This window comes from Lynx canadensis, chromosome A1 (genome assembly GCF_007474595.2).
Source record: "Lynx canadensis isolate LIC74 chromosome A1, mLynCan4.pri.v2, whole genome shotgun sequence".
Classification (NCBI taxonomy): Eukaryota; Metazoa; Chordata; class Mammalia; order Carnivora; family Felidae; genus Lynx; species Lynx canadensis.
The window spans coordinates 27,546,746-27,563,721 of NC_044303.2; the positions used below are offsets into that span (position 1 = coordinate 27,546,746).

General features: G+C 42.3%; 1 protein-coding gene across 2 annotated transcripts in view; it reads left to right on the top strand.

Moving 5' to 3' along the window:
- EPSTI1 (epithelial stromal interaction 1) overlaps nucleotides 1-16,976 on the top strand; it is a 98,386-nt gene that overhangs the window by 19,939 nt on the left and 61,471 nt on the right. For both annotated transcript variants that reach the window (XM_030311438.1, XM_030311448.1), the window contains exons 4-7: nucleotides 1,292-1,365; nucleotides 2,003-2,086; nucleotide 2,713; nucleotides 12,421-12,493. In XM_030311438.1, coding sequence (XP_030167298.1) covers nucleotides 1,292-1,365; nucleotides 2,003-2,086; nucleotide 2,713; nucleotides 12,421-12,493 — 232 coding nt within the window. The remainder of the gene's footprint in view (nucleotides 1-1,291; nucleotides 1,366-2,002; nucleotides 2,087-2,712; nucleotides 2,714-12,420; nucleotides 12,494-16,976) is intronic.

Here is a 16,976-nt window from a genome sequence, read left to right on the forward strand (position 1 = left end):
AATGTTTTATTTATTTTGAGAGAGACACAGAGCGAGCACATGCATGAGAGCATGAGTGGGGGAGGGGCAGAGAGGTGGGGGGCAGAGGATCTGAAGCAGGCTTTGTGCTAACAGCAGCAAGCCCCACGTGGGGCTTGAACTCGCAAAACTGTGAGATCATGACCTGAGCTGAAGTCTGGATCTCAACTGAGCCACCTAAGAGCCCCTTTCTTTATTTGTTTTAACTCTCCCCTCCTCCCCCTGTTCATCTACCCTTTAAAATATTGGAATAGTTCCAGGAGATACTGACAGTGGCTGTAACATTAGATAATAGCTTCCATATTCCTCACTGTTTCTTTCCCTTTCCCCAGTTCCCCACAACAGAGACCGAAGGGCCACAACCAACTAGGCCTTATATATCTTTTGGGGACTCAGAATAATGTCTCTGTGGTGTGTTTATCAGTTCAATTACAAAAACTACAGTGAATGCAAATTGTTTTAATGCATCTTCTGTGCGAATGAATCTTTCAGAGAACTGACACTTTTAGTGACCAAAGCACCAGAGAATCATTTCAAAGGAATCTTTATAATACACATACCAAGCTTGCATAAACACCAAGAAATCCCTAAACAGCAATTCTTAGATGATTGGCAAGCTGCAAGGATTTCTGTCCCCGAATTATTTTAGGTTTAAGAGAGAATAGGCAAATAATCTCACTTCCATATTTTTCTCTTGAATACCTCAAGAAAGAAAACTAAGGGGTATGGATTGACAGTCACTAACTAAAATATTAGTAGTTTTAAAAACCTGGTTATAAAGACTATGTAATTTTCTGGTGGCAAGACCCCTGAGGATTTCCTACACTATGCTACTAAAGAATGAGGCAGTAGGGTCAGGAGAAGACAAGACAAGCAAAGCAAAGCATCATCAGCCTGAGTAGGCTAAGGAATGGCCATCCTCAAGTAGGAGGAGTGTTCTAGAGTATTTAAGACCGGCACTATTTAGCATGTACCTTCAGGTGTAAATTCAGTCTAAGTGAAGACGTGACTACCCACATGACTGAAAACCTTTGTAGGATTCTCCTCTCCTTTTAGGCATATGGTACCATGCTCTGTCCAGAGCATGTTTCTCTTTTAAGAAATTCCCATTCTCTAATGTCTTGTTAAGAAAACTGTTTATATCCTCATTTCCAGGGGCATGAAAATGTTAAAGAAACTCCTGGCGTAGACTTATCATGTATTAATTAGTCTCTGATGGCTGACATTTCAGCTTAATATTCATGTTTCACCTTTGTGACTTTTTTCCCCGTAGGTGGAAGCCAATCGGAAGCTGAAGTCAGGCAGAAACAACAACTCCAACTGATGCAATCGAAATACCAACAAAAGGTCAGAATCCGTCTCTTTTAGTTCAGTTTTGGCAAGGAATTTGAGTACTGGCACTTTCAGTCGCCATGAAATAATACATTTACCAAAAGCATAAAACCTTGAAACCAATTACAAAAGGAAACTCTCAAATCAAAGAAGTCAGGAAGTAAGAAATGAAGGAGACGACTCTCTAGACTTCTTATCCAAGCCGTACATCAGTCAGCAGGACCCTTCACAAAGGGATTTATTTTTATAGTTCAACCCCTGCCACGTTTTGAAGGTTTTTGCACCAAGAACATGGGTGTGCACAAAAGTAGTACAGAAAAGATTGAAGATGCCAGTGACTTTTTAAAAATAATGAGGCATGTGAGTTTTATAATAAGGAATATCATCTGCTGTCTCTCCTCCCCAACCTGGGTGGGTGGGGTGGGAGGACAGAGAGACAGAGACCAAGGAAGACCATGAGAGAAATGTCATGGACAGGAGATGCAGCCACAATTCTCTGTGATCTTAGTAGTGGGAAATGCAGCCTATCATCATGGCGAGGTAGAACACAAACAATACTGTAATTTGTCTCTCATCATAATTTCGTGTTCCAGAGGTTCAGACTGAAAGATAGTAACTGTTTTTTGTCCTCTGTAATTTCAATACAATTTAGCTAAAAAGAGAAGAATCTGTAAGAATCAAGAAGCAAGTGGAAGAGGCCAGAATACAACAGATGAAGGCAGTTCAGAGACAGAAGGTAAGATAGTGGCAAGGATGCTGAGCTACCACTGACCGAAGGCTCCCTGTGTATGCCAGGCTGTCTTCTGCACACCGCCCATATGCAAATTCGTTCAATTCTCGAAACAGCCTTACGAGTATAGATTATTCTTATTACTTGCATTTACAAATGAGGAAACCGACACAGAGAGGGTAGGTAACTTGCCCAAGGGCTCACGGCCAGTAGATAGGAGAAGTAGGATTCAAATACAGGCAGACTGGCCTCAGCGCTAGGTTTTTGTTTTTTTTTTTTTTTTTTTTTTGTTTTTCCTGTGTTTGTTTAGTTCTTTTGAGAGAGAAGGAGAGAGGGAGACAGAGGGAGAGGGAGATGGTGAATCCCAAGCAGGCTCTGTGCTCTGGGTGCAGAGCCCGACGCACAGGCACAGCTCAAACGCAGGGAACTGTGACATCGTGACTTGAGCCGAAATCACGAGTTGGATACTTAACCGACTGAGCCGCCCAGGTGCCCCTCAGAGCTGGAGTTCTTAGTGACCACACAATCTCACCTCCCAGGCAAGTGATCAAGTAGTGGCTGTGTATTTGACCAGAAGGCAAAGCGGTTAGTAACACCAGCAATTCACGGTGCACTGCCTTTTCCAGGGTGAGTGTTAGATAGGTGAACATGCCTCTCTTACCGGTGCAAGAAAAAGTGTGCATTTGCATTTCAGTATTAGTGACGTGATGAAGCTCACAGTGATGTGTTTAGTTTTGATAACTCTTTCTGGAGCTTGGCAAAAAATCTCTCTTAAAACATGCTTTTCTGCTACAGAAGAAGGAAGAATGTAGTGTTGTTCTACCCCCACTCTTCTTCCTCCTCCCATTCCCACAAGGTCCTAAGCTGTAGTACGTTTTAAGTATTGGAGGTATGGGGGCGAGGGGTTGGCTCATGATACTGACCACCAAGTATGGCACCTGCTCAAGTATAAGTCATGGAAACACACTTCCTATTCTTGCTGTCCTCCTGCCTGTCTGTCTGTGCAGCTCTTTCTCCCTCCCTCCTTCTCTCTCGTTTTTTCTTTTCAAGATTGAGGGTTGGTCAAAATTTAAGCCTGGTTACCAAGCAATGGATATTTTTACCAGTCACAGTTAATGAAGCCGAAAGGTGATGGCCTGTAAAACACATGAGAGTATATGAGCCTTACCTGCTGTTTACCTGGCTGGTGAGCAGACAGTCTTTCTTTATAAGGTGTCTTGTTGTATGATCTCGGGCAGCTCTTCTGCCATGCCTCTACACTAAGCCCCACCTCCTCTTCTTCCCTCATGGCTCCGGGAACATCTGTCAAGTGCAGAGATGTGGGCTCTAGGGTAGAGATAAGACTGGACTTCTGCATGCGGAACTGTAATGAAATGCTGGAGGTGTAAGACAAAAGAATATAGGAACTTTGCTCGCAAAATTTGATTTGGCAGTCTGTTTCCAATTGATCAGCTATTACACCTTCACTGAAAAGATTTTTGTGACACTAATTTGTTTTTAATCTTCAAAAACATGATTTCGTCTTTCTACCTCTCTGTTCCCCATTCTTTTTCATCCAACCGCCCCCTCCCAATTTTTCTTCAAAGGGAAGTTCACACTTTGGTCTTGTGATTGTAGAGGAGATGGCCCCTTTACATAGTCCTTCTGCATTTCAGTTGGAACTAAGAAAATCGTCAGATCATCACCAGGAATTGAATTAAGAGTCTTGTAGATCCTGAAGAACTACTGTGTTGCAACTTCTTATTCTAAAAGCCATTTATTAGTTGTCATTTAATACCCATAATTAGCTGACTTGTGGGTTATTTATAGCTCATTTCTTCATGGGATCAAATAATGTATACTATTCAGAAATGTTAGTGGCCAAAATGGTCTTCATTTTTTTTAAGCTTGTTTATTTATTTATTTTGAGGGGGGGGTGGGGGAGAGAAAGGGGGCAGAGAGAGGGAGAGACAGAATCCTAAGCAGGCTCCACACTGTCAGCACACAGCCCAATGAGGGGCCTGAACTCAGGAGCCGGGAATTCATGACCTGAGCTGAGATCAAGAGTTAGATAGATGCTTGGGTGGCTCAGTTGGTTAAGCGTCAGACTTTGGCTCAGGTCATGATGAGTTCAAGCCCAGCATCAGGCTCTCTGCTGTCAGACTTATGTCCCCACCTCTCGCTCTGCCCCTCCCCTGCTGGTTCTCTCTCTCTCTCTCTCTCTCTCTCTCTCTCTCTCAATACATAAATAAACTTAAAAAAAGAATCAGAGTCTTACCCAACTGAGCCACCCAAGTGCCCCTGAAATGGTCTATTTAACACTGAGTAAAGCAGCATTTCCTCTTCCAAGTTGTACTATAACACTAGGTGTATAACAATCATTAACTACAGAAATCTTAATTGGATTTGCTTTTCTAATGTGATAATTGTAATGATTATTGGTATAATTTTGTCCAAAAAATGAGAGATGGGGAGAGAAAGTTGATATGTTGATCCTTCCCATTCAAAAGATGTTCCTTGAACCAGCCCCATGGGCATCACTTGTTAGAAATGCAGAATCTTGAGATCCCCAAACCTTTGAACCAGAACCTGCATTTTAATAAGCTTCCCAGTTTATTCTTGTGCATATAAAATCGAGGAGCATTAATGTAATTACATAACAAGATAAGGAGCAGCCTCCCTGGTCCTTCTACGGACCTGATTTCTTTGGTTAATTGCCCTGCACTGCCACCGTGACCTAGCTGTTCTTATTGTACATAAATCTGTGCTTTTCGTAGTAAATGTGAGCCTATTTTGTAGCATGTGTCAGATAAAAGAAAAATGGACATTAGCCATCTAGAAATGGCATACTTCACATTGCCAGTGTGAAATGGCCAAGGGAAGCAATAATGGCTGTGCTTATGGAGCATTTATTCTTTAAAATGCACGGCAAACACACATATGGACACCAGCCTGCAAAATACCGCCCTCCTCCCCAGGCGAATGGCTACTGTCCAGGAACACCGAGTCAAATAGAAGCTGAGCAGCCTGTTGCCACCCGAGAACCCCTAGCTTGGTCTCTTGTCTTAACCCTGTTGCCCTTCAGTTTTCCCCTCTCCCAAGAGGGGTCACCTCCCCCCCAACCCTGGGCCTCTAATTGCTTACCACCTGTGTGTGAGTGAGGGTCAAGTAGACTATTCTCTGCTAGCACATGGGGGTGTTCTTTGATCTTTAGTAAGCAGAAGGTTGTGAAAGGCAGCCAACCCTTTAGTATCCGGTCTTGTCAATGGGTTCAGGAAGAGTTAGCCCTATACGTGAGGGGGAAATTTGGAAAGGGCACTAGGATACGTTAGTCAAACTTTTATTCCCGGTCCTAGACTAGGTTGATGTTATGTATTCTTCCCCTGGTGTACGAGAGCCTGCTCAAATCCACCTGTGAGAGTGGATTGTTACGTTTTCAGGATTTTTGTAAACTAGTTGACCTCACTGTGGTAGCTTGAAACCCTCCCTGTTGGGAGTCTTTTCACCACGGAAATCAGTAAACGCTGCAAATCAACCTCCCCCTCCTCCTCTTTGCTAGAGGAGGTTGCTGAGTTTATCAGTATACCCCTGCTTGGCCCTAAGCGAGAGAGGGCCTCGCTCACCTCCCCCCACCACACACATTCCAAAGCCAAGTGCCTGGGGGCTAAGGAGGGCAACAGTTTTGTGAAGTATCTGGCATATTATATGTCTGGTACTTATTGACTTAAAACTAGATTATAGCCCATATGGTAGGCAGAGTAATGACCCCTCCCCTGCCCCTCCGTTCTAATCCCTGGAACCTAGGACTATGTTACGTTACGTGGCAAAGTGGAGGGATTACATTTGCAGGTGGAATTAAGGTTGCTAATCAACTTACCTTCAGTTGGAGCTCTGCACTCTCCAGGTGGGTCCAGGGTAATCACAAGGGTCCTTAACTTGGAAGAGGGGGGCAGGAGATTGAGAGCGTGAAGAGATGTTAGCAGGGGGAGATTTGGCCTGCCGCTGCTGGCTTTGAGATAGAGGGAAGGGACCACGAGCCAAGGAATGTAGATGGCCCCAAGAAGCTAGAAGAGGCAAGGACAGAGATTCTCCCCTGGAGCCTCCAGAAGGAAAGCAGTCCCGCTGACGCCTTGATTTTAACCCAGTGAGACCACCTTGGACTTCTGATCTCCAGAGCTGTAAGATTATTAGTAAACTCGTGTTTTTTGTTAAATTTTTTTTTTTCAACGTTTATTTATTTTTGGGACAGAGAGAGACAGAGCATGAATGGGGGAGGGGCAGAGAGAGAGGGAGACACAGAATCGGAAACAGGCTCCAGGCTCTGAGCAGTCAGCCCAGAGCCTGATGCGGGGCTCGAACTCACGGACCGCGAGATCGTGACCTGGCTGAAGTCGGACGCTTAACCGACTGCGCCACCCAGGCGCCCCTAAACTCGTGTTTTTTGAAGCCACTAAGTTTTGGCAAATGCGGCTTCATAATGATGTATTCATTTCTCTTCCTGGAATTCCATGAAACAGAGAATACTTCGAAAGTTAGAACGTCAGAGTGAAAGGAAGTCGTTACATAAAAGCAGTGTACGAGTACTTTGTACATACGACTGCACATACAGGGGTACAAGTATTTTCTTTGCCACTGGATCCTGCAGCATAAGTAGACAGATTTTCATAATCCTCCCAGAAAGCCTTTTACCTGCAATTCTGCACTGTGGGAGCAGACCTCCACTGCGGTTTCCCCCCATAATCCTATTGATGAATTAGGTAATACTTTCATTCCTCCTCCAACCCCCCCCCCCCCCCCCCCCCCGCTTTCATAATACCCACAAACTTGCAAAATGAAAACCTTCCGGTTCCGTGTTAAAGAGCCTCCCTACCTCCCGGATTACTCTGATTCTGCCTTTGTTCTACTTCTGTTTGAAATAATATTACACAGTGGCATCTAGTTTGTAAATACTTTCACTTAATACACAGACCCTCCTGGGGTCTCATCACGTCAGAAAGGGCAGAAGCCAGCCCGAGATCTGAGTGGCACCTGATGACTCTCCTTGTTTTTTTTCCGCTAAACCAAAGTCATAAAGCTGATAGTTATTGGAGCACCGGGAGTCACTGGGTTTTATGCAGGCCCCGAGAAGCCTTGTTAGTTAATTTTCATGCTGTAAACTGAAGTGGGAACCAACGAGTAGAAAATAAGTAGATCCAGAGATGCATACTTATACATATTTTTAAGGAATCGTGTGTCACTATTTCTAGCAAGCGTGTAATAGCAAGGGCTAACAGTTTAAGACAGATTGCAGGGTAAAGCCACACTGAGGAACCACTTTCAATATTGTCTTTATAAATTAGGAAAAATGTCCATTTCTGACATCTCAAGGAACACTAGTATTTCCCAGAAATATGGTCCCTATGTTTTGCATTTCATGGTGGATGAATTAGTGTGGGCAGTTAGCGCCTATTGTTAAAATCTAGTAGGATCCCGTTAATCCCCTAACGTTGGGATGTCTGTCTTTGAAATATAGAGGTAGTACTAAGAAGGTAAGCTGTTAGCTTCTCTATGCCTCACTTCCCTTATCTGCAAAATGGGTACAGTAATAATACAATGGACCGGAAGGCTTAGAGGATACAGTATGTGCAAAGCCCTTAGTACAATGCCTAGTACGTAGTGATCACCGACTAGGGGTTCCTTAACCTAACTCATTGTAAAGGAAAAGAAGTGCTTTAACACTATCTCATTTGAGTCTGTTGTATCAAGCTGTTTTGTGGAAGGCAAAGAATTATTCTTGTGTTACATATGAATTGGTTCCATTTTTTCATTTTTACTAAACCTACATGAACGAGGTTGCTGGCGAGAAACAAACACACATGGCGCGCGCGCGCGCATGTGTGTGTGTGTGTGTGTGTGTGTGTGTGTGTGTGTGTGTTGTAATTTTGCCCCACCAGATTTGTGGGCTTCCCGCTCAGCTGGGTCTCTAACAATACCTACTCTGCATTCCTGGCCCACCCCTAAGTACCAAGATCTTCCTCTCCTCATGTTCTTCTTACTGTCTTCTTCATTTTCAGCTCACGATCTCCTCTCTCACTTGCTAGGCAAAAAGTCCATCAAGCATAAGCACCTTTATCTCTCTGTTTCCTTTACTCTTCCTTCGCTGTTTTTACTCCTATCCCATCTCAGGAGAAATAAGAAAGGGTTTTCTTCATTGCTACGATAGATGCTTCCACCTGTGTTTGTTTTCTCCTCTTTCATCTCCTCAGGAACCTTGCTGCCCCATCGGTTAAGCCTCCTTTTGTCCTGTTTTGTCCCTGTCCCACCCCCACTCCCTCAGTTTCTTGGTGTAAAATCCTGCTCAAATCTCTTCTTTTAAAAACAAAGGATCTCTCCCTGTTCTGGTTTCCTTTCAACTCCTCTGTGCCACGCATCGTGGTTCAGCTGCTTGAAGGCCTTTCTACCACATTTGGTTCCCAAGTGCCAGTCTGTGAACTGACTTCTAGCAATCACCTGAACCAAAGAATCTCTTGTTTTAAAAAAAAATGTCCCTTAGGTGATGCTGAGCGCAGCTGGCCTAGGAACCTGCTGTCTTTGTGTTCTCCCCTCTAATTGTTCCTTGGTGGACTGAGTTTGACTTCTGTCTCTAGTACTCCACAGTACTGATCTAGCTAAGAACACCAGAGGTGCTCTTAATTGAAAAAAACCACCACCACCAACAACAATGGAGACTCTTTAATTCCTACCTTACTTAAACTCTTCGTAATATCATAACTGTTAAGTACTCTGTCCTTCGAATTCTACCCCTCTGGATTTCCAGATCCGTTTCCCTCATGTTTTTCTGCTACTGATGTTCTATCCAGGTGCCACCTGTGGGGTCGTCTCTCATCCCTGTGCCTGTGCCACCATAGTCTTAGGTGAAAGTCCTCACTTTTCCACATTTAAGGATTAGTTATTGCTTGTGCTGGCGATTTTTGGAACCCGTATCTCTAGCCCATATTCCTGAGTCCCAGAACCATGTATTATACCGTATGCTCGATAGTTCTTTCCAGATGTTCCCCAAGTAGAGCTCAATCCAGTAAGTTCAAAATGAAACTTCTGTTCATTCTGATGCTCTTAATGGCCACCCTGTACCATTCCCCCTTGCCTCACCCATCTCTATGGATGTAGTCCTCCTCCTCTTATTTTTCCCCCTGTCCTATTATATCTGGCCCTGAATGTTTCTGAATTTGCCCGTCCTTCTCTGTCCCTGTTGCCGTAATTTGGGACTCCTAATTTATGGGCCGATTACCGTGAGAACCGCTCCATTGGTTTTTATGTTTGTGGTGCTTTCTGCAGCTCACTGTCTACACTGCTTCCAGAGTGAGCTGCTTACTGTCCTGCTTAAAATAACATAATGGCTCATCATTGCCTTTACTGAAGCCCAAACTCCTTCACTTGGCATATAAATTCTTTTGTAACTACCCCTTCCCTTTTCCTCAACCTTCTCATCCACCGTGTCACTACAAACACCTTTTAATTTATCCATGAGCTGCTCCAGGCTTCCTTAAATTGGCTAATTCTCTCATGCCTTTGTGTATTGAAAAAATTGTAAGTTATGGGAATATCCCTTCCCTCTCCAGGGCCACCACTAGCCCATCATTGCCTTTGTGCAAATTACAAGCAGATTCTTCATCCAGGTGGTCAGTTCTGTGGGTGCTTCAGGTTGGTGATTGATAGTACTTTTGTGGAACATAGAAAAAGATACTTGTGCTGCGTGAAGCACCCTGTGCTGGGATCTAGGGTTTGGTGAGCTGAATGCCAGCCCTCCTTTAGCCTCCCCAATCCCTTTGCCGGCCCCATGGGTAGTGAGCAACCTGTACAATGGAGTTAAGTTAAGCCCTGTTCCCATCACCTCTTCCTCCTCCTGGAAAACTTGCTTAGATTTGTCTAGAATTTCTACCTCTCGTTAGACCATGGTTCGTATCCTTTAATTTGGTCATTAACCCCTTGGTGAATCTGAACAAAGCTATGGATGAGCCCACTCTCTGTAGAAATGAGCATACTCTTAACAGAGTTCGTCATGAACCCAGGGGTTAGAAACTACATTCTGAATGTCACTCAGCTTGGCTCCTGTGCCCAGGGTGGGGTCTGCCACTTAGTAGACGCTGAATGAATGTTCATGGAACTGTTGAAAGAGTACCTACTTCCGTGCTTTTTCTCTGTTCATATTACTTGCAAACCTCTAATCCCCCAACGTATTTTACAGACTGTCATCATTGGTTCCTTGTCTGTGTTCCCAGCTAGCCTCTGAAATTTTCCAGAGGAGGCACTACTCTGCTCATATGTATTCTCAACATCTAACATAGGACCAAGCATATAATAGGCATTTGAAATGTTGAGCAAATGAGATTTGGTAATATTAAATGATTGTTTCAGGTCACTCGGTGAGGATGGATCTAGAGCTGGTTACAAAATTTTTTCTTTTAGACCCCATGCTTCTAGACATTTTATACTTGTGTATATATGTATAAGTATGGTTGGATGACTTCTTAACTCTGTGCAAATGAAGAGACCTAAACAGTATGACTAAACTTAAGTATTTGGCTATTATACTAAAACAGCTCCTACGTTGTTAGGTATTGAATATAATTTTTTTTTGCAGATACTCTGGTATTTTGCAGTACTTCTCCATCAACCTCTGAGAGATAAACAGACCTTTGTTGGACAGAATTTAGCTACTGAATAACTCATGAGTTAAAAGTTATCAGTTATTCATGAGTTGAATTCAATGCTAATCTATTAGTGACAAGATTAAAACTGGGTTTCCATTTTGTGACCTTGCTAAAGGAGCCCCGGTCTCCAGATCCTTGTGTGGTTTTCTTGCCATTTTTGAAGTAGCATTTCTAACAGTAGTCTAATGAATACCTACTGCGTGCTTACTGTCTTTACCGCCCCCCACTTTTTCCAGAGATGTAGGGGCTCCTCACAGTCCACCATTTTGGTCTCATGAGTCAGGATTTTTTTCTAGGTTGAGATCCTGTTCATTTATTTTCACAATTCTCTATTTGTTTGCTTCCTAGAACTTGTTTAATTAATAATCCAATTGCTTTGTATTCTAATTGGTTCCTTTGGCAGTAAATTTCCTTTATGTTTTTTTTTTTTTCCTGAAAGTGAAATCCTCTGTTTCACCTTTCAAAATGGAACCAGTAAATGGTTCTGTGTGAATGAAGACTTTCATGGAAATGAACAATATGAACTGTTTCCCCCCCCTCTTTGAAAGATGGGAGCCAAACTAATGTCAGGGTTTAGAAATGATGAGTTCCATTATTCCCTTTTCACAGGTCTTTCTGCCAGGAAAATCCAATTCCTTTTATTAAAGTAAACCCAGCTGCTTGCTGTCTCCCTTGGATTCATTTAAAACTTCAAGTCTCTCCTGTGTTGTAGAATTTGTTTCAACTCCCCATTAAGCTTGTTTTCTAAGAACTTTACTTGTTTTTCATAGGCAAGTTTTAAAAAACAAAAACACAACAGTTTATGTCATAGTGAACAAAAAGCTCCAGGATTATTTAAATTGGATTAAAATATGCCAGAGCCTTGGTGACTGTAATCTCAAATATGAAGTCCTTTGTTTCTAGATTCTCCAAACAACTAATTAAAAAAAAGAACTCTTTTCCATTCCATTTTTTTATGACATTTGCTGTTCAGTCTCTCAACAGCTTTAAGTATATGATTCTGAGTCAGAAGGGACTTGAGTTGGCTTACTGAAAATCTTTTTCCGAATGCTTTAGTGGGATGTGGGTTTATATGTATAAATTTTTTATGAACTACTTAACCATTGCTTATAATTTTCATTTAACATACTTGGTGTGGAAATTTCATGTTTCCCTTAAAACATCTTGAAAACACTTCTTAAAATATAAATGTTGCTATCATTTGAAGTAAAGAATAAAAATGTGAATACTGATTCTGCGATTATACCAATCAAGTTGGGAGAGGGGAACCATGGAAGGAACTTGGGACTCCTCACTTTCAGTAAATAGTGACCGTGGGTTGAAAGAGCACATCTGGGAGCAAACCATAAGAGACTCTTAAAAACTGAGAATAAACTGAGGGTTGATGGGGGAAGAGGGGGGGGGGGGGGGGGAAAGTGGGTGATAGGTGTGGAGGAGGGCACCTGTGGGGATGAGCACTGGGTGCTGTATGGAAACCAATTTGACAATAAATTTCACATTAAAAAAAAGAAAAAGAAAAAGAAAGGGCACACCTTGGAAGCCCTGGTAGGTACCAAATTGAATAACTGAGGCCACTTGAACCTAAGGATTTGGGACCTTGGATAACTTTAATACCACGATTCTGCCTCAAGTTCCCTAATAGATTGCATTTTGATACTTGCAATTTCAGAGCAATAAAACTAGAGGAGAAAAAAAGACTTCAAGAAAACCTCAGAAGAGAAGCATTTAGAGAGCACCAGCAGTAGTAAGTTTGTATCTTCAGAACTTTGTACCTTTAAGACATTGTTTACTCTGCTTTTGAATTCTAGGTAACTTTCCAAGACCTCTGGTATTGGATTATGGGCTGTTATATTAATTATGTCATTGAACTCTGTCATTATGTAAGGTTTGAGGTTGGATACCTCTGTACTCACCAGAGTATTCGTCATCGATTTGAAATAATACTGCTAAATTTGAGAAATCCTTGATTCTAAATAACTTGGAGGGCTGATTCTTTGGCAATCCAAGGTACATCTGATTATGTTGACTTTCAAAACACTGATATAAGGAAGATAATATTTGAAAAGAAGCACTCTCAACAGTAGCCAAATTGTGGGAAAAGTCTAAATGTCCATCAACTGATGAATGGATAAAGAAATTGTGATTTATATACACAATGGAGTACTACGTGGCAATGAGAAAGAATGAAATATGGCCCTTTGTAGCAACGTGGATGGAACTGGAGAGTGTTATGCTAAGTGAAATAAGCCATACAGAGAAGGACAGATACCATATGTTTTCACTCTTATGTGGATCCTGAGAAACTTAACAGAAACCCATGGGGGAGGGGAAGGAAAAAAAAAAGAGGTTAGAGTGGGAGAGAGCCAAAGCATAAGAGACTCTTAAAAACTGAGAACAAACTAAGGGTTGATGGGGGGTATGAAGGAGGGGAGGGTAGGTGATGGGCATTGAAGAGGGTGTCTTTTGGGATGAGCACTGGGTGTTGTATGGAAACCAATTTGACAATAAATTTCATATATTAAAATAAAAAAAAATAAAAAAAAAATAAAAAAAATAGGGATGCCAGTATCTCTCCCATAAGCCATTTGTAAGGATGAAATAAAATAGTTTACATAAATGGCTTAAAAGTGCCTGAATTCTATGGAGACAGAAATGAAACTTACAGGAGTCCTTGTTGAATGGATCAGCCAACTTATATTTTGTAGAAACTGGATAGTGATTCTGGTCCCACCCAGAATTAGCAATTGGCTTCCACTTTCAGATGGATTATCATCTGACTCCCTCCTGTTCTCTCTTCCCGTTATTGTACCTCATTTTCAGAATTTCAGATCATTCTAATGTGGAGGTGAGCATATGTGACGCCCTAATGCGTGTTGCTCTTCTAAGTACAGGGTCCTCTGTTTTTCTCCTTCCGCCACAATTATCCTGCCTCTATCCTAAGCAGCTCCTCCTTGCTTTGAGTCTCAGAGAGAGGGGTGGGAAGAAGTTTCTCAGCGCTTTACTTTGCTTCTTGGCAAATTAGGTTACTTGGCGTCTGCTACCCAGGCCACAAAATGGGAGATGGGGTGGGTTGGGTACAAGTGCCAATGAGTAACGTCATCTTTTTAAAGTTAAAATAGGCATTGCCCTCATCTGAGTCATTGATTCCATAGCGTGTCTTTCCCCGCTGTTCTTCTAAGATAGGCATGGGGGTGAGGGAGCTGGTGGGAAGCTAAACACCAGGAAAGATGAACTGTCTTAGAGCTGGCAGGAGGGAGGCAATAGATTAAGGGTATATTATTGCCTTTCCCTTCATTGCTTAGAGGATGGATGAGTGTATTTCTAGGCCAACCAGAGGAGTTGAAGGAAATAAGGGTACAGTTGTAGCCTAGAGACACAATAAGAACAAATGTATTTATCCCCGTGTCATTCTAGTTTTAGGTTGGAGAAGGGAAGGCCTGCTTGTCAACGAGGGGTCTTAAGTACAGGACAAGGAAGTTGAACAAACCCATTCTCTGGAGAGTTTTAAACATGGTAAAGTGGAGAATAAGAGGTTCTCAGAGTCTGAAAGGACATGGGAGGTTGTGATACTCAGTCACCTTTCTTTCATAGTCCAGCTTTTTTTATTTTTTATTTTTGAGAGACAGAGAGGTGGAAAGAGGGAGAGGGCAAGGGGGGGAGAGAGAGAGAACCCCCCTCCCCCCCACCTCATGTGTGCACAGGGGAGGGGCAGAGAGAGGGAGACAAAGGATCCAAAGCAGGTTCTGCCCTGGCAGCAGAGATACCCGTGCGGGGCTCAAACTCACGAACTGTGAGATCATGACCCGAGCTGAAGTCGGACGCTTAACTGATTGAGCCACCCAGACGCCCTGTCTTCCAGCTTCTTGAGGTGTGTTTTACTAAACACTGGAGATCAATCACCCTTTTTCTCTGAAGAAAAAAGTTTTACCCTTAGCCGCCTCCTATACCATCAGTGGAGCTGAATTCAATTACACGCACATTTCACTCTTGCTCTTTCTTCTGCTTATCATGAAAGTCCCAGTTAACCAGGCAAAAGGAGTTGAGTAAAAATGAGAAGTATCTCAAATTGATTTTTAAAGCGTATTGAGAAACATAAAAAATATATGTGAGGGGTTTTTTTTTTGAAGAGTATTTTGTTTTGAACTACTTTTGAAATTAAAAGACTAATAGCTCATGAAATGAATGATCATTATATAGCTAGAAATATGAAAGGGACTCCTTGGAAAACATGGACCCTCTGTATAACAAGCCTTTATCATACCTTCTTATAATCGATTTTTTATGGTACAAAAATTGCCTAGGAGAACTGTTAGGATTGTTTTTTAAATTTTTTTTTACATTTATTATTTATTTTTGAGAAACAGAGTGAGACAGAGCGTGAGCGGGAGAGGGGCAGAAAGAGGGAGACACAGAATCTGAAGCAGGCTCCAGGCTCTGAGCTGTCAGCACAGAGCCTGAGGTGGGGCTCAAACCCACGAACTGTGAGGTCATGACTTGAGCCGAAGTTGAACGCTCAGCCGTCTGAGCCACCCAGGTGCCCCAAACTGTTAGAATTTTAATAGCACAAAGATTTCACCAGACCAACCAGGCTACTCTCCGTTCCCCAATGCGCCCTTCCCCCACCAAAAATTTTACATTATCCTGAAGCTGTCAAACCAAGGAACACAGGGCGCCTGGGTGGCGCAGTCGGTTAAGCGTCCGACTTCAGCCAGGTCACGATCTCGCGGTCGGTGAGTTCGAGCCCCGCGTCGGGCTCTGGGCTGATGGCTCAGAGCCTGGAGCCTGTTTCCGATTCTGTGTCTCCCTCTCTCTCTGCCCCTCCCCCGTTCATGCTCTGTCTCTCTCTGTCCCAAAAATAAATAATAAACGTTGAAAAAAAATTAAAAAAAAAAAAAAACCAAGGAACACAAAATAGAACACAGCTAAAATTCTTTGAAACCCGTCAATACCTCATGTCCTTGCTAGTTTCAGCATGCTGTGATATGTGGTTCAAATAGCAGACCAGGAACGGTGGTATGTGTGTGTGTATGTGTGTGTGTGTGTGTTGTAGAGGAGTGCATCCATGGACTTGAGCAGACTATAAATCTAAGCTGCTGGAGAAAAAGCTCACGATAGTATCCTGGGGCACCACCATGAGAATCTTAATGTGCTCTTTCTTAACACCTTATTCCTGACTTCGTTCATTTGCTTCTGATTATTTTTAGTGTTGTCAATTATTTAGCTAACAGGCAGAAAACTAGGCTTTTATTGACATCCAAAGGGACTCTCCTGAGTGTAATAATGAAGGCAGTTTATTGAATGCCTGTGAGGTTGCTTTCTAATTGTACGCATTAATCTGCCCATGCAAGCTGGCTGGAAATACACAAGCAGATTGCGTGTGCAGATGGAGCACACAGGATGGCTTTTGTGAAAAGACCTCTGGAATGTACTTCTGCAGTACTGTCTTTTCCTTAAAAATCGAAGGACTGTGACTATTTCAATTGGCAGCTGAGAGCAGACCAGATTAATGGTGCATTAGGTCTGCTACTCTGGCTGGGGACAGATTCATTTCACAATTTAGAATTAGTTCTAGGATTCTTGAGCATGAAAAGCAAAGGGCAAAATAGGCATCTAACCTTGGTGTAGTTTCCCCCATTATTTTTACTGTCTGTAACTACCTATAAAAAGTCAAATGTGGCACTTTTCAGGAAGGCCTTTTCTATTAATCATTATTACTGGTGGATTTGAGGGTTTGAGGTGATAGTTAATAAACTTTTGATTGTGCTTTTTAAAAAATATCAAAGGGAGGACGTTGGGATATAGGTGATTTAAAACACAGAGTAAATACATCTCCACATTTAAAAATTTGAAGAGTAGCTGATTTGGGGGGTTCTAGTCGTTTTTCTAATTGTGTTTTTTACATAGATATAGAGACAAGTTTGAATTTTGAGCCTATTTAACCAGTGGTGGGGGCTCACATAGGGTGGGAGCAATGGGATACATTTTGTGTGTGGGTCTTAGGAAAAAACAAGGATCTCTTAAGGATATGCTGGAGAGCTAACAATTGGGTATCTTCCAAACATTTGAAATGTTAATTCATATCTAATAACCATTTAATGTAATCGATTATACATTTGCACAGTTTTTTTTTTTTAAATACAAAATGCTTGGCTCTTTGAAATAAGCAAAATAATAATAAAAGCTGCTGTATTGCTGAGAGCCTCTGGAGTATCCGGAGTATTAGGTAT